We start from the raw sequence: 22500 nt of genomic DNA on the forward strand, positions 1-22500 counted from the left end.
AGGGGGTAGGGGGTAAGGTAGAGTGGGGAGGGGGTAATGTAGAGTGGGGAGGGAGTAGGGGGTAATGTAGAGGGGGTAGGGGGTAATGTAGAGGGGGGAGGGGGGAGGGGGTAATGTAGAGTGGGGAGGGGGTAGGGGGTGATGTAGACTGGGGAGGGGGTAATGTAGAGTGGGGAGGGGGTAGGGGGTAATGTAGAGTGGGGAGGGGGTAGGGGGTAATGTAGAGTGGAGGGGGGTAGGGGGTAATGTAGGGTGGGGAGGGGGTAGGGGGTAATGTAGAGTGGGGAGGGGGTAGGGGGTAATGTAGAGTGGGGAGGGGGTAGGGGGTAATGTAGAGTGGGCAGGGGGTAGATAAAATGTAAAAGCACCCACGGGCTGCCAGTCGAGGAACCCTGTGCTACAATTTGACCAGATTCTCAGTTTATCGCCTGCTGTCCAGAATATATTTATCTTTTTATGACCTTATTCGAAGCTTCCTATGTTATGAAATAAAATACCATCACCACTGTTGCTGTGCTAGCTGGCTGGGGTTGCTATATGAAACAGGGAGCAAAACATCAGTAGTACAAGCTACTGACCCTTCTGACCCCTCTACCCCACCCCATCCCCCTCTACCCCCCTCTCCCCATCCTCTATCCCCCTCTCCCCATCTTCTACCCCACCCCATCCCCTCTACCTCCCTCTCCCCATCCTCTACCACCCTTATCCCTACCCACCCCCTCTATCCCCTATCCCCATCCTCTGCCCCCTACCCCACCCCACCCCACCCCCCTCTACCCCCCTCTCCCCATCCTCTACCCCCTCTTCCCATCCTCTACCCCTCTCCCCATCCTCTACCCCCCTCTCCCTCCTCCTCTACCCCCATCCCTCCTCCTCTACCCCCCTCTCCCCATCCTCTCCACGCCTCTCCCCCTCTCCCCATCCTCTACCCCCCTCTCCCTCCTCCTCAACCCCCCTATCCTTCCTGGAAGAGTGCAGGACAGGAGTGTCTCTGGTGGTGGGGGGTTATCGTAGAGGGTTAGGAGGACAGGAGTGCATCTGGTGGGTGGGGGGTTATCGTAGAGGGTTAGGAGGACAGAAGTGTCTCTGGTTGGTGGGGGGGGGGGTTAGGAGAACAGGACAGTCTCTTGTTGGGGGGGTAGGCAAACAGAATAGTCTCTGATGGGTAGGGAGGGGGAGGGGTTAGGAGAACAGGACAGTCTCTGATGGGTAGGGAGGGGGAGGGGTTAGGAGAACAGGACAGTCTCTGATGGGTAGAGGGGGGCAGGGGTTAGGAGAACAGGACAGTCTCTGATGGGTAGAGAGGGGGAGGGGTTAGGAGAACAGGACAGTCTCTGATGGGTAGGGAGGGGGAGGGGTTAGGAGAACAGGACAGTATCTGGTGGGTAGGGAGGGGGAGGGGTTAGGAGAACAGGACAGTCTCTGATGGGTAGGGAGGGGTAGGGGTTAGGAGAAGAGGACAGTCTCTGATGGGTAGGGAGGGGTTAGGAGAAGAGGACAGTCTCTGATGGGTAGGGAGGGGGAGGGGTTAGGAGAACAGGACAGTCTCTGATGGGTAGGGAGGGGGAGGGGTTAGGAGAAGAGGACAGTCTCTGATGGGTAGGGAGGGGTTAGGAGAACAGGACAGTCTCTGATGGGTAGGGAGGGGGAGGGGTTAGGAGAACAGGACAGTCTCTGATGGGTAGGGAGGGGTTAGGAGAACAGGACAGTCTCTTGTTGGGTAGGGAGGGGGAGGGGTTAGGAGAACAGGACAGTCTCTGATGGGTAGGGAGGGGGAGGGGTTAGGAGAAGAGGACAGTCTCTGATGGGTAGGGAGGGGGAGGAGAACAGGACAGTCTCTGATGGGTAGGGAGGGGGAGGGGTTAGGAGAACAGGACAGTCTCTGATGGGTAGGGAGGGGGAGGGGTTAGGAGAACAGGACAGTCTCTGATGGGTAGGGAGGGGGAGGGGTTAGGAGAAGAGGACAGTCTCTGATGGGTAGGGAGGGGGAGGAGAACAGGACAGTCTCTGATGGGTAGAGGGGGGGAGGGGTAAGAGAACTGGACAGTCTCTGATGGGTAGGGAGGGGGAGGGGTTAGGAGAACAGGACAGTCTCTGATGGGTAGGGAGGGGGAGGGGTTAGGAGAAGAGGACAGTCTCTGATGGGTAGGGAGGGGTAGGAGAACAGGACAGTCTCTGATGGGTAGGGAGGGGGAGGGGTTAGGAGAACAGGACAGTCTCTGATGGGTAGAGGGGGGGAGGGGTAGGAGAACAGGACAGTCTCTGATGGGTAGGGAGGGGGAGGGGTTAGGAGAACAGGACAGTCTCTGATGGGTAGGGAGGGGTTAGGAGAACAGGACAGTCTCTGATGGGTAGGGAGGGGGAGGGGTTAGGAGAACAGGACAGTCTCTGATGTGTAGGGAGGGGGAGGGGTTAGGAGAACAGGACAGTCTCTGATGGGTAGGGAGGGGGAGGGGTTAGGAGAAGAGGACAGTCTCTGGTGGGTAGGGAGGGGGAGGGGTTAGGAGAACAGGACAGTCTCCGATGGGTAGGGAGGGGGAGGGGTTAGGAGAACAGGACAGTCTCCGATGGGTAGGGAGGGGTTAGGAGAACAGGACAGTCTCTGATGGGTAGGGAGGGGTTAGGAGAACAGGACAGTCTCTGATGGGTAGGGAGGGGGAGGGGTTAGGAGAACAGGACAGTCTCTGATGGGTAGGGAGGGGTTAGGAGAACAGGATAGTTTCTGATGGGTAGGGAGGGGGAGGGGTTAGGAGAACAGGATAGTTTCTGATGGGTAGGGAGGGGGAGGGGTTAGGAGAACAGGACAGTCTCTGATGGGTAGGGAGGGGTTAGGAGAACAGGACAGTCTCTGATGGGTAGAGGGGGGGAGGGGTAGGAGAACAGGACAGTCTCTGATGGGTAGGGAGGGGGAGGGGTTAGGAGAACAGGACAGTCTCTGATGGGTAGGGAGGGGTTAGGAGAACAGGACAGTGTCTGATGGGTAGGGAGGGGGAGGGGTAGGAGCACAGGATAGTTTCTGATGGGTAGGGAGGGGGAGGGGTTAGGAGAACAGGACAGTCTCTGATGGGTAGGGAGGGGGTAGGAGAACAGGACAGTTTCTGATGGGTAGGGAGGGGTTAGGAGAACAGGACAGTCTCTGATGGGTAGGGAGGGGTTAGGAGAACAGGATAGTTTCTGATGGGTAGGGAGGGGTTAGGAGAACAGGACAGTCTCTGATGGGTAGGGAGGGGGTAGGAGAACAGGACAGTCTCTGATGGGTAGGGAGGGGTTAGGAGAACAGGATAGTTTCTGATGGGTAGGGAGGGGTTAGGATAACAGTACAGTCTCTGATGGGTAGGGAGGGGGTAGGAGAACAGGACAGTCTCTGATGGGTAGGGAGGGGTAGGAGAACAGGACAGTCTCTGATGGGTAGGGAGGGGGAGGGGTTAGGAGAACAGGACAGTCTCTGATGGGTAGGGAGGGGTTAGGAGAACAGGACAGTCTCTTGTTGGGTAGGGAGGGGGAGGGGTTAGGAGAACAGGACAGTCTCTGATGGGTAGGGAGGGGGAGGGGTTAGGAGAACAGGACAGTCTCTGATGGGTAGGGAGGGGGAGGGGTTAGGAGAAGAGGACAGTCTCTGATGGGTAGGGAGGGGGAGGAGAACAGGACAGTCTCTGATGGGTAGAGGGGGGGAGGGGTTAGGAGAAGAGGACAGTCTCTGATGGGTAGGGAGGGGGAGGGGTTAGGAGAACAGGACAGTCTCTGATGGGTAGGGAGGGGGAGGGGTTAGGAGAACAGGACAGTCTCTGATGGGTAGGGAGGGGGAGGGGTTAGGAGAACAGGACAGTCTCTGATGGGTAGGGAGGGGGAGGGGTTAGGAGAAGAGGACAGTCTCTGATGGGTAGGGAGGGGGAGGAGAACAGGACAGTCTCTGATGGGTAGAGGGGGGGAGGGGTAGGAGAACAGGACAGTCTCTGATGGGTAGGGAGGGGGAGGGGTTAGGAGAACAGGACAGTCTCTGATGGGTAGGGAGGGGGAGGGGTTAGGAGAAGAGGACAGTCTCTGATGGGTAGGGAGGGGTAGGAGAACAGGACTGTCTCTGATGGGTAGGGAGGGGGAGGGGTTAGGAGAACAGGACAGTCTCTGATGGGTAGGGAGGGGTTAGGAGAACAGGACAGTCTCTGATGGGTAGGGAGGGGGAGGGGTTAGGAGAAGAGGACAGTCTCTGATGGGTAGGGAAAGGTTAGGAGAAGAGGACAGTCTCTGATGGGTAGGGAGGGGGAGGGGTTAGGAGAACAGGACAGTCTCTGATGGGTAGGGAGGGGGAGGGGTTAGGAGAACAGGACAGTCTCTGATGGGTAGGGAGGGGTTAGGAGAAGAGGACAGTCTCTGATGGGTAGGGAGGGGTAGGAGAACAGGACAGTCTATGATGGGTAGGGAGGGGTTAGGAGAACAGGACAGTCTCTGATGGGTAGGGAGGGGTTAGGAGAACAGGACAGTCTCTGATGGGTAGGGAGGGGTTAGGAGAACAGGACAGTCTCTGATGGGTAGGGAGGGGGAGGGGTTAGGAGAACAGGACAGTCTCTGATGGGTAGGGAGGGGGAGGGGTTAGGAGAAGAGGACAGTCTCTGATGGGTAGGGAGGGGGAGGGGTTAGGAGAAGAGGACAGTCTCTGATGGGTAGGGAGGGGTAGGAGAACAGGACTGTCTCTGATGGGTAGGGAGGGGGAGGGGTTAGGAGAACAGGACAGTCTCTGATGGGTAGAGGGGGGAGGGGTAGGAGAACAGGACAGTCTCTGATGGGTAGGGAGGGGGAGGGGTTAGGAGAACAGGACAGTCTCTGATGGGTAGGGAGGGGTTAGGAGAACAGGACAGTCTCTGATGGGTAGGGAGGGGGAGGGGTTAGGAGAAGAGGACAGTCTCTGATGGGTAGGGAGAGGTTAGGAGAAGAGGACAGTCTCTGATGGGTAGGGAGGGGGAGGGGTTAGGAGAACAGGACAGTCTCTGATGGGTAGGGAGGGGGAGGGGTTAGGAGAACAGGACAGTCTCTGATGGGTAGGGAGGGGTTAGGAGAAGAGGACAGTCTCTGATGGGTAGGGAGGGGTAGGAGAACAGGACAGTCTATGATGGGTAGGGAGGGGTTAGGAGAACAGGACAGTCTCTGATGGGTAGGGAGGGGTTAGGAGAACAGGACAGTCTCTGATGGGTAGGGAGGGGTTACGAGAACAGGACAGTCTCTGATGGGTAGGGAGGGGGAGGGGTTAGGAGAACAGGACAGTCTCTGATGGGTAGGGAGGGGGAGGGGTTAGGAGAAGAGGACAGTCTCTGATGGGTAGGGAGGGGTTAGGAGAACAGGACAGTCTCTGATGGGTAGGGAGGGGGAGGGGTTAGGAGAACAGGACAGTCTCTGATGGGTAGGGAGGGGTTAGGAGAACAGGACAGTCTCTTGTTGGGTAGGGAGGGGGAGGGGTTAGGAGAACAGGACAGTCTCTGATGGGTAGGGAGGGGGAGGGGTTAGGAGAACAGGACAGTCTCTGATGGGTAGGGAGGGGGAGGGGTTAGGAGAACAGGACAGTCTCTGATGGGTAGGGAGGGGGAGGGGTAGGAGAACAGGACAGTCTCTGATGGGTAGGGAGGGGGAGGGGTTAGGAGAACAGGACAGTCTCTGATGGGTAGGGAGGGGGAGGGGTTAGGAGAACAGGACAGTCTCTGATGGGTAGGGAGGGGGAGGGGTTAGGAGAACAGGACAGTCTCTGATGGGTAGGGAGGGGTTAGGAGAAGAGGACAGTCTCTGATGGGTAGGGAGGGGGAGGGGTTAGGAGAACAGGACAGTCTCTGATGGGTAGGGAGGGGGAGGGGTTAGGAGAACAGGACAGTCTCTGATGGGTAGGGAGGGGGAGGGGTTAGGAGAAGAGGACAGTCTCTGATGGGTAGGGAGGGGGAGGGGTTAGGAGAACAGGACAGTCTCTGATGGGTAGGGAGGGGGAGGGGTTAGGAGAACAGGACAGTCTCTGATGGGTAGGGAGGGGGAGGGGTTAGGAGAACAGGACAGTCTCTGGTGGGTAGGTAGGGGTAGGGGTTAGGAGAACAGGACAGTCTCTGATGGGTAGGGAGGGGTTAGGAGAACAGGACAGTCTCTGATGGGTAGGGAGGGGGAGGGGTTAGGAGAACAGGACAGTCTCTGATGGGTAGGGAGGGGTTAGGAGAACAGGACAGTCTCTGATGGGTAGGGAGGGGTTAGGAGAAGAGGACAGTCTCTGATGGGTAGGGAGGGGGAGGGGTTAGGAGAACAGGACAGTCTCTGATGGGTAGGGAGGGGGAGGGGTTAGGAGAACAGGACAGTCTCTGATGGGTAGGGAGGGGTTAGGAGAAGAGGACAGTCTCTGATGGGTAGGGAGGGGTTAGGAGAAGAGGACAGTCTCTGATGGGTAGAGGGGGGCAGGGACAGGTTTGAAATCCTTTAGTGAAGCCACTCTGTACTGTGTTCTGTAATGTAATGTTTCGTGGTTTGAACGGTGGAGGTCCTTCGTCAACACATAATGATTATGACATTATGTGAAACAAGTCTCAACTTTACCATTCTAAATCATTAGAGGGAAAAATGTACACAAGCTATTCTTGCCACTTTGTATATTTTCTCGTCAACCACTCGTATTATCCTTCATTTCTTTACTAAAGAAAAGGTATTTAGTACCTTTTTTATCAACAACGCTAATATCCATGTTCCTCAGGCTTCCAATCACTCTCTACACCTGTTTTAGCCCACAAACCCCACTTTTGACTGGGGCCAATTATAAGCTAGCTACACTAGACTTAACCTCAGTAAACCATACCTTCAGACAGGTCCTCTCCTCTCCTCTGACCAAACCTCAGTAAACCATACCTTGAGACAGGTCCTCTCCTCTGACTAAACCTCAGTAAACCATACCTTGAGACAGGTCCTCTCCTCTGACCAAACCTCAGTAAACCATACCATGAGACAGGTCCTCTCCTCTGACTAAACCTCAGTAAACCATACCTTGAGACAGGTCCTCTCCTCTAACTAAACCTCAGTAAACCATACCTTGAGACAGGTCCTCTCCTCTAACTAAACCTCAGTAAACCATACCTTCAGACAGGTCCTCTCCTCTCCTCTAACCAAACCTCAGTAAACCATACCTTGAGACAGGTCCTCTCCTCTGACTAAACCTCAGTAAACCATACCTTGAGACAGGTCCTCTCCTCTAACTAAACCTCAGTAAACCATACCTTGAGACAGGTCCTCTCCTCTGACTAAACCTCAGTAAACCATACCTTCAGACAGGTCCTCTCCTCTCCTCTGACTTAACCTCAGTAAACCATACCTTCAGACAGGTCCTCTCCTCTCCTCTGACTTAACCTCAGTAAACCATACCTTGAGACAGGTCCTCTCCTCTAACTAAACCTCAGTAAACCATACCTTGAGACAGGTCCTCTCCTCTGACTAAACCTCAGTAAACCATACCTTCAGACAGGTCCTCTCCTCTCCTCTAACTAAACCTCAGTAAACCATACCTTGAGACAGGTCCTCTCCTCTAACTAAACCTCAGTAAACCATACCTTGAGACAGGTCCTCTCCTCTGACTAAACCTCAGTAAACCATACCTTCAGACAGGTCCTCTCCTCTCCTCTGACTTAACCTCAGTAAACCATACCTTGAGACAGGTCCTCTCCTCTGACTAAACCTCAGTAAACCATACCTTGAGACAGGTCCTCTCCTCTGACTAAACCTCAGTAAACCATACCTTGAGACAGGTCCTCTCCTCTGACTAAACCTCAGTAAACCATACCTTGAGACAGGTCCTCTCCTCTGACTAAACCTCAGTAAACCATACCTTCAGACAGGTCCTCTCCTCTCCTCTGACTAAACCTCAGTAAACCATACCTTGAGACAGGTCCTCTCCTCTCCTCTGACTTAACCTCAGTAAACCATACCTTCAGACAGGTCCTCTCCTCTCCTCTGACTAAACCTCAGTAAACCATACCTTGAGACACGTCCTCTCCTCTGACTAATAGTACTGTTTGTCCATTTTGAGACGGCATAGCTAGTATACACAAAACTAATCGTCTCTCGTTGAATGACAACATATACTTTATTGAAGAATGCCTACAGTTGACCAATCCCGGATGAAGGGGCGTAGACTTCAGCTCTCCAACTTCATCTGACCTTTAGGAAAAAAATGTTGTGTGCCCGAAAAGCCGGGAACAAAACAGAAGACCAAAACTAACAAAAGCGTTACAAAATGTCATCACTCTATATGCACGAACTCTTCCAAAGTGTTTAGGCTGGGACGCCTGGAGTCCCTTCTGTCAGCCCACACCGTCCAGGAGTCTTTCCAGGCGTCTCTCTCTACATTTAATGGAAGACTTTTGTGTGAGCACCTCCCTCAGCAAATCATGCAATTACTGCCCCTCCATCCCTACTTCCCTCTCCCCCCGTCACTTCTACCCCAGTTCTCTTGTTCCCTTCCTTCCCCCCTTGCCCCTGCTTCCCCCATTCCCTCCTCCCCTCTCCCCCCTTCACTTCTACCCCCTCCCTCCCTCCCTCCCTCTTTCCCTCCCTCCCTCCCTCCTTCCTTTCCTCGTTCCTTTCTTCCCCTCCTTCCCTCCATCCCTCTTTCCTCCTTCCTTCACTTTACTAGACCATAGCTGGGTCTAATTAACTATGTGAGGCTGGAGAGGGGCCTGATTGTCTCAGGTGGGGTAACTACAGTGGGGTAACTACAGTGGGGTTAATACAGTGGGGTAACTACATTGGGGCAACTACAGTGGGGGTAACTACAGCGGGGTAACTACAGTGGGGTTACTACAGTGGGGTTAATACAGTGGGGTAACTACAGTGGGGTAACTACAGTGGGGGTAACTACAGTGGGGTAACTACAGTGGGGTAACTACAGTGGGGTTAATACAGGGGGGTAACTACAGTGGGGTAACTACAGTGGGGTTAATACAGGGGGGTAACTACAGTGGGGTAACTACAGTGGGGTTAATACAGTGGGGTAACTACAGTGGGGTAACTACAGTGGGGTAACTACAGTGGGGTTACTACAGTGGGGTTACTACAGTGGGGTAACTACAGTGGGGTTACTACAGTGGGGTTACTACAGTGGGGTTACTACAGTGGGGTTACTACAGTGGGGTAACTACAGTGAGGTAACTACAGTGGGGTAACTACAGTGGGGTAACTACAGTGGGGTAACTACAGTGGGGTTAATACAGTGGGGTAACTACAGTGGGGTAACTACAGTGGGGTAACTACAGTGGCGTTACTACAGTGGGGTTACTACAGTGGGGTAACTACAGTGGGGTTACTACAGTGGGGTTACTACAGTGGGGTTACTACAGTGGGGTTACTACAGTGGGGTAACTACAGTGAGGTAACTACAGTGGGGTAACTACAGTGGGGTAACTACAGTGGGGTTACTACAGTGGGGTTACTACAGTGGGGTTACTACAGTGGGGTAACTACAGTGGGGTAACTACAGTGGGGTAACTACAGTGGGGTTACTACAGTGGGGTTACTACAGTGGGGTAACTACAGTGGGGTAACTACAGTGGGGTTACTACAGTGGGGTTACTACAGTGGGGTAACTACAGTGGGGTAACTACAGTGGGGTAACTACAGTGGGGTTAATACAGTGGGGTAACTACAGTGGCACTGTCAAAAGGGTAATTGTGTCGACTGACCAGAGAGTTAATCTCAGTCGATCGCTTTGTTTGTGCCGCCCGCAAGAAGATAATGAAGGTATTTTGGTTAAGAGGGAGACAAGAAGATAATGAAGGTATTTTGGTTAAGAGGGAGACAAGAAGATAATGAAGGTATTTTGGTTAAGAGGGAGGCAAGAAGATAATGAAGGTATTTTGGTTAAGAGGGAGGCAAGAAGATAATGAAGGTATTTTGGTTAAGAGGGAGACAAGAAGATAATGAAGGTATTTTGGTTAAGAGGGAGGCAAGAAGATAATGAAGGTATTTTGGTTAAGAGGGAGGCAAGAAGATAATGAAGGTATTTTGGTTAAGAGGGAGGCAAGAAGATAATGAAGGTATTTTGGTTAAGAGGGAGGCAAGAAGATAATGAAGGTATTTTGGTTAAGAGGGAGACAAGAAGATAATGAAGGTATTTTGGTTAAGAGGGAGACAAGAAGATAATGAAGGTATTTTGGTTAAGAGGGAGACAAGAAGATAATGAAGGTATTTTGGTTAAGAGGGAGGCAAGAAGATAATGAAGGTATTTTGGTTAAGAGGGAGGCAAGAAGATAATGAAGGTATTTTGGTTAAGAGGGAGGCAAGAAGATAATGAAGGTATTTTGGTTACGAGGGAGACAAGAAGATAATGAAGGTATTTTGGTTAAGAGGGAGACAAGAAGAGCAAGTTGGACGGAATACAGTAAGAATATGACAAGAGAGAGAGAGGGATGGAGAGATGAAAGAGGAAGAGAGGGATGGAGAGATGGAGGAAGAGAGGGATGGAGAGATGAAAGAGGAAGAGAGGGATGGAGAGATGGAGGAAGAGAGGGATGGAGAGATGAAAGAGGAAGAGAGGGATGGAGGAAGAGAGGGATGGAGATATGAAAGAGGAAGAGAGGGATGGAGAGATGAAGGAGGAAGAGAGGGATGGAGAGATGAAAGAGGAAGAGAGGGATGGAGAGATGGAGGAAGAGAGGGATGGAGAGATGAAGGAAGAAGAGAGGGAGGGAGAGATGAAGGAGGAAGAGAGGGAGGGAGAGATGAAGGAGGAAGAGAGGCAGGGAGAGGTGGAGGAAGAGAGGGAGGGAGAGATGAAGGAGGAAGAGAGGCAGGGAGAGGTGGAGGAAGAGAGGGACCGAGAGATGAAGGAGGAAGAGAGGTAGGGAGAGGTGAAGGAGGAAGAGAGGCAGGGAGAGGTGAGGGAGGGAGAGATGGAGGAATGGAGGTAGGGAGAGGTGAAGGAGGAAGAGAGGGAGGGAGAGATGAAGGAGGAAGAGAGGCAGGGAGAGATGAAGGAGGAAGAGAGGCAGGGAGAGATGAAGGAGGAAAGAGAAGAGTTGAACGTGTCAAGTCTATGTAGTATTTTTCCTTTAGACTTTTGGGATCGCTTGCTACCTCTGCAAGATAAACCTTTATGGAATCAAGTGGGGAGATGAGACTTATAGGTTTGGAAAAATAAAAATAACACCAATGAACAAAGTCAATAGCTTTTTTTTTTTTTTACTGAAGCACCATTTCATGTCACGACACTGAAGACATAATCCTATACCAAGCTCATGCTGAATTACGGTTTCCTTATTTAGCTCATTCCACATCCTGCAAAAGTTCCATCTAATATTCTTCATGAAGTTCAATCACAAAATATCAGGAGTTTATTATCCTAAATATCCATCATGCATTGCTGTGATAAACTTTGGACTTTCTTTGAAGACGTGAACATATACCATCTGATTTCTACCTTAATTTAATCGGTGTGTCTTAATTAATATTATTGTTGTAAGTGTCATTTTCATTACAGTTGGAAAAAAAAAGTTTATCAACAAATTAGAAAAAGGGCAGAAAAATAACACACCTGACATTACAGCAATAAAGTACCTAAAGGAGAACGCCTTCATCACTGTCAACGTGGCAGGTGTGCAGACTTCACAATAGAATAGTTACGTAGAAAATAGTTAGCAGAAACACTTAATTTCAAGATCTATAAATACATCTTCCAACACGATAGCACCAACAACATCACCGTGGTTATAATCAATAAATAAAAGAAGAAAAATAATAATAATCTTAATTTACTAAATTATCAATGGCTTTATCTTGCCATTATTATCCAACGATGCACTGCCTGAAAAATGCACGATAATCTTTAATGCTTATAATTTAAAAACATAAATTAGATTATTTGTGTAAATCTAAAATTAAATAAGACATGATAGGAAACGCACAGACTCAAATCCCAAAACAAGACGTACCCGATATCAGAGACGGGTTCTTACTGAGACAACAATGTACCATAGCAAAGCAATGATCCACTACGTCCCTCATTCTACATACACACATTTTCTTCTTGTTTTTTCCCCCTCTGATCTTACAGATTGAATTTAGTGGTTTGTTTTACTGAAAATTAAGAAATTGTGTGTGAGGTGTGATGTGTGTGATGTGTGTGTGTGTGTGTGTGAAGTCCACAGAATGGGTATTTCCCGACCAGCCTGGCCAGTTATCTTGAAAGTCATTACAAACTATGTCAAATGCATCCTTTGACAATTAATGTCAAACGCGTGGGCAGCATGTACAAATACTAAATAATGCTGTTTGTTTTTAGATATATAGTAAACTTTGCACCACAACGGTGCCACACTAACTGAACAAAACATCTCTATAAGACCACAACACATACGCTGAAGTTAAATCTCCAGCAGTCCACTGCTGGTCTCTACCCCGTTGGCTGAGCCAGTCTTCTCCTCTCCGTTGGTAGTCGTCTCACTAGGGACGTTGTTATTCTGCACGGCCGTGTTGAGGTTATTGGGGTCTGCCGTCTCCTCGTTGTTCCTGGGGTCCTGGGCCTCTCCCTCCCCGGTCTTGGCCTGCTGCAGGGCAGACTCTGCGTGGGTCTTCTGGTGCTTGCTGAGGTGGTCGCTGCGGGTGAATCTCTTGTTACACAGCAGGCAGGTGAACTTCTTCTCCCGGGTGTGCGTGCGGACATGCCTCTCCAGCTCGTCGGAACGTGTGAAACGTTTCCCACAGAACAGCCAGTTGCAGACGAAAGGTCTCTCCCCAGTGTGCCAGCGGAGGTGGGCCTTGAGATGCGAGGCTTTACCATAGACCTTCCCACAGCCCGGGATGTGGCAGCTATGAACGGGCTTCTTCCTCAGGGATGCAGCCGAGGCTCCAAGCCGCTCCAGCTCCTGGCAGTTGGGACAGTCACAGTTGGACCGGCCAGTGGTGGTTCCCCCACCGTAACCCCGTGATCCACCAGCAGGCTTCAGGCCCATCTGATTCTCCATCAGCCCCCCGCCAGACACCGGCTTGGGCTTGTACATGTCCTGAGGCAGCATGTGCTGGGAGGACTGAAGGAGGTGTGATGTGGACCCCAGGCCCACCGAGGGGTACTGAGCTGGGTTCAGAGAGGTGAAGTCAGAGGTGTAGCTGGGCAGCTGGGGGCTGAGGGAGGCTTGGGGAGGGACGGGTTGGAGGGAGCCCTGGAGGCCGTCGGACTGGGGCTGGGCGGCACTCAGCCAGTTGGTATTTGGGTGGACGTCCCACCAGGAGGACGTGGTGTTGGAGGGGGCGGCGGTGATTCCGGGGTGGATGCCTGCCTTGTACCAGGAGCCGTAGGGGTGAGTCATGTCCAGGGAGGTATAGACGCTGGTCAGGCAGTCGGCCGTGGCGTGGGCCTTGGACACCAGCAGGGACTGGTCCTGGCCCTGGGACATGGAGGTCTGGAAGGAGTGGGAGAAGGGGTTGTACTCGGACGTATACCCCCCAGAGGATGGAGGTGGGCTGCCAGTGGGTGTGAGTAACCCACCCGCTGAGCTGAAGGAACCAGTGTAGGAGTTCTCCATGCTCTCTCCTCCTCCTCTGCTGTTTCTCTGTCCCTGGAGCTCTGAGCTCATGGTGTACTGCTTCTTGACTGTAGCGGTGCTGCCGGGGCCGGCCTTGCCAGGGGTGGCTGAGTCCCTCACCGGGCTGGTGCTGCCAAACTTGTTGCAGGTAGCGGTTAGCATAGCAAGAGGACTGGAACCATAGCGAGCTTCCTCCTAGAAGGGAGAGGAGACAAGAGAGATCAGACAGAGGAAATGGCTGCTGCTGCTTCTGTCAGTGTCTAATCACAACAGTATGGTAGGCTATTGCTTTCCCCTCCCTATACATTGGTCACAGAACAGAGGAGATTTACTTTGGTTTCAGTTCATTTCAAATTACACTTGTGTTGATGAAAATATATGCCTGCTTGTTTCGGAAAACAGACAGAATAATTCTATAAAAAAAAGGGAAAATATGAATTAAATGTGACAAAACTCTATCTGAATTAAGTACATTTAAAAAACACTGTTTATGTCAACTAAATTGTTCTCAGCAACAGTATTGTTGTCAGTTGAAATCTTGCCAAACATGTTAGTCCTGAATGGTCACCATGACATTTGAAACGGTTTGATTTATTTATACCCTTTCAACAATGGCGCATTTTTCCACAAACTGACTCTCTCCTCATTGTCCTGTCTTAAACATGAGATTTTATAAAGATGTGTCAATCACCAGATTAAGATTATTCGAACAACAATGGAACTACCTTTGAAGAGCTCGTATTGAGCAGGTCGTGCATTAGGCTACATGGCCTTAATCCTATAATTTGAGATCAGCGTGACAAGTGGGACAAACGCGCAGATCAAATCAACAGGAGATTTGCTCCAATATCCAATTTACACGCGCATCTCAGGACAAGAGCCAGCCAAAGTTGTATAGTGCACATTAAGTCATACGACACGTAGGCTGATATTTCAGCATGTGGTGGACCTAGCCAATGCGTATTAGGTCTATGTCTACTCGTGTATATGGACAGAGATTTCTTCTATTGCTGAAAGTACGTTTTCCCTAAATTACACAACACTGTCAGGTGATACAAGTTATTCCACGCAAGACCATTTAAGGCCTCTAGTCTCGTCCTTAAAGCAGTAACAAAGTCCCTAATCACCAGCTAGCACCCGGAGGCACCACACCGGGGTTGAGTTGAGGGGTGGATTTCCTCCGTCTGCCTGCGAAGCGCCTGCGGTGGATTTAGCGTATCCTGTTGCTGTGGCTCCTGTTTCCAGGTTAATTGCACTCAATCACAGAGATAAAGAGTTAACTGCGGCTGTAATGCGTTTTTTGTTCAATACCCCCCCCCCCCCCCCCCCCCTTGCGTTTTAACTTGTATGTCCTCCGCGTTATAGTGTTGATGACCCGCGGAAATGTAATGATTCTGTAATTGCAGTGGAACCAAGTCTACTGTACCAACATCTTCTTATTGGGAGAGGTTTGGCGAGAGATTGCGTTTCGTGTTGATTTGGCTGTGGACTGATTTGTCAGGCATATACCATTTCATCCAGTCTTGTCTACCAATCAGTAGGTCAGACCACACTTTTCTATATGAATTATATTTGATGTTAACCTGTTATTCACTCATTCGAAGTCCCATGTATTTCTTATATCAACTCATATGTTTGTTATGATAACCAACGGGCGTAAAGGTAACTTTTTAATTGGGTATGTCGGCTAGCGTGGCATATTGGTCTTGGACTGAGGCTGACTATAGAATACATGCCATTAATATGCGTTAAAGTACATACCCTTTTTTTTAAATGTTTTGGATAAAACCCAATATAAATGACATAGGCTATGGTATACTTTTAGTCCAAATGTTCAGTTACGCACATCGTTTCTGACAGATGGAGAGACAAATATCATATTTTAGACTACATATTTTACCGCAATCAAATCTTGTTTTATGAAAGCATATTGTCAAATGTCAACAGTGCAACCGTTCTTTCTCCGTTTGAACATTGAACAGTAACATGACTGATCCTTCAGAGTCAGAGTCTACGCGCGTGCCCATAGTAACCTCAGACAAAACAGTAGCCTAATTCTGCTGGAAAATACAAATGGCGCGTAACTGTAAAACAACTTTAAAGTTAACTTAAAAACACAAACAAGTATATTCCATACCTCCAGAATAGATGCGGCCATCCCTGGGAAACAAAATCCCAAGAGTAGATAGTTAAGTCGGTTCTCTTCTCTGCTCGCAGTCCCGGGACAGTTTGAGAGAACTCCGGCATGAGCGCACAGACGTATTTGGAGAGGCAGAGATCCCGCCCCTTAATTATAGGGTCCCGCGCTCTTTGAAGATTCGTTGAAAGCCAATAAAGGAGAGAGGGAATGAAAGGGGATGGAGGGGCATGGGAGTAGAAACCATCCCACCTCCCCAAATGCACATTGACAAATCCAGATTCATCTTTGGGAAATGGGTGGTTGAGTGGCTATTATGAATGAATTAAGTATTCAATAATTGTCAGGTAATTTACACTCTATTGGCGTCAAAGCTCCCAGTTTGCTCAGTCGGCTACTCAGTCAGGTTCACTATTTCTTGTTCTTCCAGCATCAGCATCATTATAGGCCTATAGGTATAATATAGCCTACACATAATATAATATAGCCTACATATAATATAATACAGCCTACATATAATATAATATAGCCCACCTGCTAATATTAGGCCTAATGTTGACGATCTTTGGCGATAATGATGTAACGAGAAGGATCCCTTTTCTTTTGGCGATCGCGTGCGTTATGGTCTCCCTTACTCCCACTACTTCCCTACTGTACCTATTACAATTAATAATACGATTAGATATAGGCACATTCCCCATTAAAATAACGCTGTTATAATAGTCAGATAATGATGTAAAGCTGCTTGCCTTTCGATAGGTTATTATTGTCGTGACACTCTCGCACACAGTAACATGCTGGCCACGAATAAATCAATAAATTAAACTGGCAGGGCCTGCGGTTAGAACACAGATTTTATTGTTTGGTTTTTAACCGTCTGTCTCTGTTTTCAATATTCTGAAGTGCAGTTAAATGTCTTTTGTAGGCATTAGTTGTAATGGTTTGAAAGGATTCAAACTGTTCGAAATGACAAAGAAATAAAACAAATTAAAGAAATGATTATCACGTCAAATCAAATGAATTCTGACCGCAACTTTTACAACGAAGCTAGTTTGTTTCCTCTTGTAAGAAAAGCACCGATGATTCAAATAGCTCGACTTACATTTGGAAATATTTAGCCTACTTTACTCCCGGTCACAGCTGTATTTAAATCCCTCTTCAGATCTGTTTTAAGCGACTCTATTTCTCAGTGATTTTATTTGATCATTCATTGCGCAAAATGCTGTCATACTGTAGGGCCTACCTCAAACAAAACCACTGGCTTTCTTGAAACTCCTATATTTTATAGAGCGTAATTTGTACCACCTGGCATGACCCACTTTTATTAACTTCGATTGATATTCATACTTGAATGACATTTTTTTTTACGGTATATAAGGCCTACAAATAACGATAGCGACGCAACTATGTTTAGGCTAGAAAGAGGGGAGATTGAGATGGTTTGTTCAGATTTTCAGATTGTAATTTAAAATGTTTGTAATTTGAAACGTAGGCTAATTACCAGTGCAATTCTGACGAGCGAGTGCGTTCATTTAAAATGCGACTATTTTAGCCACCAGCAACGTCTTTAGTCTCACCGGTTGTGTGCTCGCTCCATCCCTCAGAGCCCCCTTTGTGTTGCTGCAAATCGTAACCGTGCGCTATTATTTAACAGGTCTTTATCACTATCTTATTAAATAAGTGTGTTTGGTAAATGCAGTAGCATTTATTTTTTCAAGATGACCACTTTGCCAAATTATCAGCTTTGCTATATTTAAAAAATGTTTTAATCAATACGATTATAAGAATAAACATGCTTAAATGCTTAAAACACTTAAATGAGAAAGCGGGGTGAAAACCTGACACCATATAACAGTTCACAATTCTCCCGCAGAGAATAGTCTGAGCCTGGGACGTGTCTATGAGAATAACTGTTATTGACCTACAGTAGTAGTACACCCAAGAGCAAAGAGAGGGCCTGGACACTGAACGAGTTAAACAACAACACAGCCAGTCCACGGTAAAACAACATGTTACATATCTGCATAGCTGTGATTCAACATAACAGATGACAATAAAGGACTTGATGAAGTTAATACCCCCCCCCCCCCCCCCCTCCATCTTCGCTATCATGCTGAATCTGACATGATTTCAATGGAGATAAGACAGGTATACTCTGTGTTTAATGTACTGTAAATACCCCTGTGCTTGTACTGAAGGTTATATTAGCCGCATTGATTAGTCTGTATTTACTGGAGAAATAAACAGTAGGCTAGTCTTAGTTTCAGTAGTCTCCTACCAACCTAAACCCTGGTCTTAGTTTCAGTAGTCTCCTACTAACCTAAACCCTGGTCTTAGTTTCAGTAGTCTCCTACTAACCTAAACCCTGGTCTTAGTTTCAGTAGTCTCCTACTAACCTAAACCCTGGTCTTAGTTTCAGTAGTCTCCTACTAACCTAAACCCTGGTCTTAGTTTCCAGCGTCCTTGTGGGCGTTTCTTTTCTCAAAACGAGAGAACAGAAGATTAAAATTGTTGTCAAAAAATAAACATATAATTTGAGTCCTTATTTTCTTCCTCAATTACAAGGCATGGTCAGAGGACAGCTTGTCTTCAGGAGAGTCTGGCCCTCACATGAACACACCACTATATTTAGCAGTCTGCTCTCCAACTGACCTTAAACTCTTTATTTTCTTACAGCAACCAGAGGCAGTGGATATGAACACACACACACGCATGCACACACGCGCACTCCACATATACACACACATAGAAGTAGCGCACAAACATTCTTTTTTTAAAAACATGTAAATAACATTCTAATGCCCCACATATATCCATCATACGTGGCAAACAAAACTCCTGACGCTCTGGGGAGTTTTCCTCTCCTCTCCTCTCATTAACATAACATGGCCTGTAAAGCAGTGTTTCTCGTTTAACTTGGTTTCCTTTTCCTTTCTCTGATCATTAATACTGGGTGTTTTACATTAAAGTGAAATGAGAGGGTAAGTTACAGCATCTATACAAGTAACAAGTGGAAGTGTTGCTAAGTGGACTCAACGGTCTGCTTTCTGCACTTTTATAGGAGTTTTGAGTAATCTAAAATCTCTAGTGTGTTCCCATTTACAGTTCCCTTCAAACACCAGTCAACCAGCCAGTCTGCCAGTCAGTCAGTCAGTCAGTCAGCCAGTCAGCTAGTCAGTCAGCCAGCCAGCCAGTCAGTCAGTCTGCTAGTCAGTCAGCTAGTCAGCCAGTCAGCCAGCCAGCAATGTTAGTCAGTCAGTCAGTCTGCTATAATTAGAGACTGTGTTAAGCATTTAACAGCCTCTCCAGAAAGCTGGTTCAGTTTTATTTTCTATTTTTGAATGTGGGGTTTGAGTTTTAGGGGTAGGGTCAAATCTGTGGGTGTTAAGGTAGGCAATAAGGAGGGGAGAGGTCGGGATACAGCAATAAAGAGTTAGATTTCCACTGAAAATATCTGATTGATTTGAACATTTATTGGTAACCATAAAACCATCAACAAGAAAATGTCAAGATTGAAGTTGCTCACAGATTCAGAGCAACATAAAGCTTCTTCTTATCGCTAATTTGACAGTGGAAGTTAGATCTAGTCTTATTTGACAGTGGAAGATAGATCTAGTCTTATTTGACAGTGGAAGATAGATCTAGTCTTATTTGACAGTGGAAGTTAGATATAGTCTTATTTGACAGTGGAAGTTAGATCTAGTCTATTTTGACAGTGAAGATAGATCTAGTCTTATTTGACAGTGGAAGTTAGATCTAGTCTTATTTGACAGTGGAAGTTAGATCTAGTCTTATTTGACAGTGGAAGTTAGATCTAGTCTTATTTGACAGTGGAAGATAGATCTAGTCTTATTTGACAGTGGAAGTTAGATCTAGTCTTATTTGACAGTGGAAGTTAGATCTAGTCTTATTTGACAGTGGAAGATAGATCTAGTCTTATTTGACAGTGGAAGTTAGATCTAGTTTTCTTTGACAGTGGAAGTTAGATCTAGTCTTATTTGACAGTGGAAGTTAGAACTAGTCTTATTTGACAGTGGAAGTTAGATCTAGTCTTATTTGACAGTGGAAGTTAGATCTAGTCTTATTTGACAGTGGAAGTTAGATCTAGTCTTATTTGACAGTGGAAGATTGATCTAGTCTTATTTGACAGTGGAAGATAGATCTAGTCTTATTTGACAGTGGAAGTTAGATCTAGTCTTATTTGACAGTGGAAGTTAGATCTAGTCTTATTTGACAGTGGAAGTTAGAGCTAGTCTTATTTGACAGTGGAAGTTAGATCTAGTCTTATTTGACAGTGGAAGATAGATCTAGTCTTATTTGACAGTGGAAGATAGATCTAGTCTTATTTGACAGAGGAAGATAGATCTAGTCTTATTTGACAGTGGAAGATAGATCTAGTCTTATTTGACAGTGGAAGTTAGATCTAGTCTTATTTGACAGTGGAAGTTAGATCTAGTCTTATTTGACAGTGGAAGATAGATCTAGTCTTATTTGACAGAGGAAGATAGATCTAGTCTTATTTGACAGTGGAAGATAGATCTAGTCTTATTTGACAGTGGAAGTTAGATCTAGTCTTATTTGACAGTGGAAGATAGATCTAGTCTTATTTGACAGTGGAAGATAGATCTAGTCTTATTTGACAGTGGAAGATAGATCTAGTCTTATTTGACAGTGGAAGATAGATCTAGTCTTATTTGACAGTGGAAGATAGATCTAGTCTTATTTGACAGTGGAAGATAGATCTAGTCTTATTTGTCATAAGCCTCTTGTATGTATTTACAGTGTTATGATAAAGTATTTGCCCCTTTCTGCTGTTTCTCTTCTTTTGCATATTTTTGATACTGAATGTTATCAGATCTTCAACCAAAACCTAATATTAGATACAGGAAACCTGAGAGAACAAATAACACAACAATTACATACTTATTTCGTTTATTTCATGAACAAAATTATGCAACACTAAATGTCCCTATATGATAAATACAATTACTCTCCCACTTATAGTCAATAACTGGTTTTGCCACCTTTAACTGCAATGACACCAACCAAACGCTTCCTGTAGTTGTTGATCAGTCTCACAGATCGCTGTGGAGGAATTTCGGACCACTCTTCCATACAGAAATGCTTTAACTCAGCGACATTTGTGGGTTTTCAAGCATGAATTGCTTGTTTCAAGTCCTGCCACAACATCTCAATTGGGATTAGGTCTGGACTTTGACTAGGCCATTCCAAAACAACAAATTTGTTGCTTTTTAGACATTTTTATGCAGACTTGATTGTGTGCATGACCCAGCTGCTATGATCACAGGCAGGTGGCCTGACATCCTCCTGTAGAATTCTCTGATACAGAGCAGAATTCATGGTTCCTTACTATTAAGGAAAGTCGTCCAGGTCCTGAGGCAGCAAAGCATACATATTTGGGGCGGCATATTTGCTTGACCGTTGTGGAATGCTGTGTTTGGTTTTCGCCAGGCACAATGTATGTATTTTACCTTTATTTAAGCAGGTAAGTCAGTTAAGAACAAATTCTTATTTTCAATGACAGCCAGTGGGTTGCCTGTTCAGGGGGCAGAATGACAGCTCGGGGGTTTGAACTTGCAACCTTCCGGTTACTAGTCCAACGCTCTAACCACTAGGCTACCCTGCCGCCCCAAATATGTATGTATGTTTACAATGCAAAGGGGCAGAATAGGGATATGGCAATATTCCATTCAGGGAATCTATCCCGATTCTGAAACTAACTAATCACATGCCAGCATGTCTGTCTGTAAATACACGGTCTTGCTTCTACATCTTCCATGCTGCATACACCAAATGGCTTTAACTGTTTTTTTGCATTGGTTGAATTGGTTCCTAGATGTCATTATGGCATTAGGAACAGCTGCCAACTGTACTTAGTGAATCAGAAGGGAAATCAATGGAAGATCACTCTCTCTCTCTCTCTCTCTCTGGGTAATGCATTTAACTTCACATTCCTCCCTGGGTCTGTAGCCCTCAGAAAATTAACAATGTTTATAATACTGCAATGGAGAGGGAAAATTGAAATTATTAGATGTGTTTTACTTGCCTGGTGATGGAAATGTGGTGATACAGAACCAGGGTCAGGGACAGAAGGAGTTTTTGCCTTGCAGGCAATATGACTGGGTTATTTTCCTACTCTGTGTGGTCAACGGATCAGAGGCATGTCAACGGAAAACGAGAGAGAATGAGACAGAGATGGAGGGAGAGAGAGAGAGAGAGAGAGAAAGAGAGAGAGGAAGAGGGATGAGAGAGAGGGAATATTTAAGATCTGGCAAGGAATACTGAAACATTAATTATGTTACATAACAATAGGCAGTGGTATTCATATTAAAAATGATTGATATTAAGCTATAGTTACTTACACTCCTTGATCGTAGATTTGTGTGCAGCTGAACAATATAGCTTTGACCCAATGAATGTGAATCATTGCTTGCAATTAAATGCTGAGTTTGTCTGTATCTAGTCTACAGCATGTCGGTGGTTTCCTCTCATGTAACAATGTAACCACCAGACTGCATGTCAACCAGTGGCACAATGTGATCAGTCAACAGGCACGCACGTTGGTGATCATCAGTCATCTCCATAGACAGAAAGTCTTAAAAGTGATCCCCACCACCCCCACTAGAAATGTAACCAAGTGGGTGTAGAGAATGTGGTGGGTGTATGGGTCAGTACCACTCAATACTATTGGTCCACTGGGATATACCTATAGGCTTTAGGACGAACCAGAGGCATGGTTACTGGTCATCAAACAAGTCTAGTTCATTCCTTTACAGGCGACGCAATCAGACAACGGAGACATGCTGAATGTAGTGGAGGCTA

The 22500-nt window shown here is 47.2% G+C and overlaps 1 protein-coding gene across 1 annotated transcript; it reads right to left on the minus strand.

Moving 5' to 3' along the window:
• Window positions 1-11315: 11315 nt before the first annotated feature.
• Window positions 11316-15795, minus strand: sp7 (Sp7 transcription factor). The gene is made up of 2 exons (XM_021570138.3): window positions 15658-15795; window positions 11316-13715 (listed from the first exon to the last, which is right to left on the minus strand). The coding sequence occupies exons 1-2, from the start codon at window positions 15676-15678 to the stop codon at window positions 12363-12365; spliced, it is 1374 nt and encodes a 457-aa protein (XP_021425813.2). The 5' UTR covers window positions 15679-15795; the 3' UTR covers window positions 11316-12362.
• Window positions 15796-22500: the final 6705 nt, after the last annotated feature.

The sequence above is a fragment of the Oncorhynchus mykiss genome, chromosome 17 (genome assembly GCF_057628025.1).
Source record: "Oncorhynchus mykiss isolate SJ-2025 chromosome 17, ASM5762802v1, whole genome shotgun sequence".
NCBI lineage: Eukaryota > Metazoa > Chordata > Actinopteri > Salmoniformes > Salmonidae > Oncorhynchus > Oncorhynchus mykiss.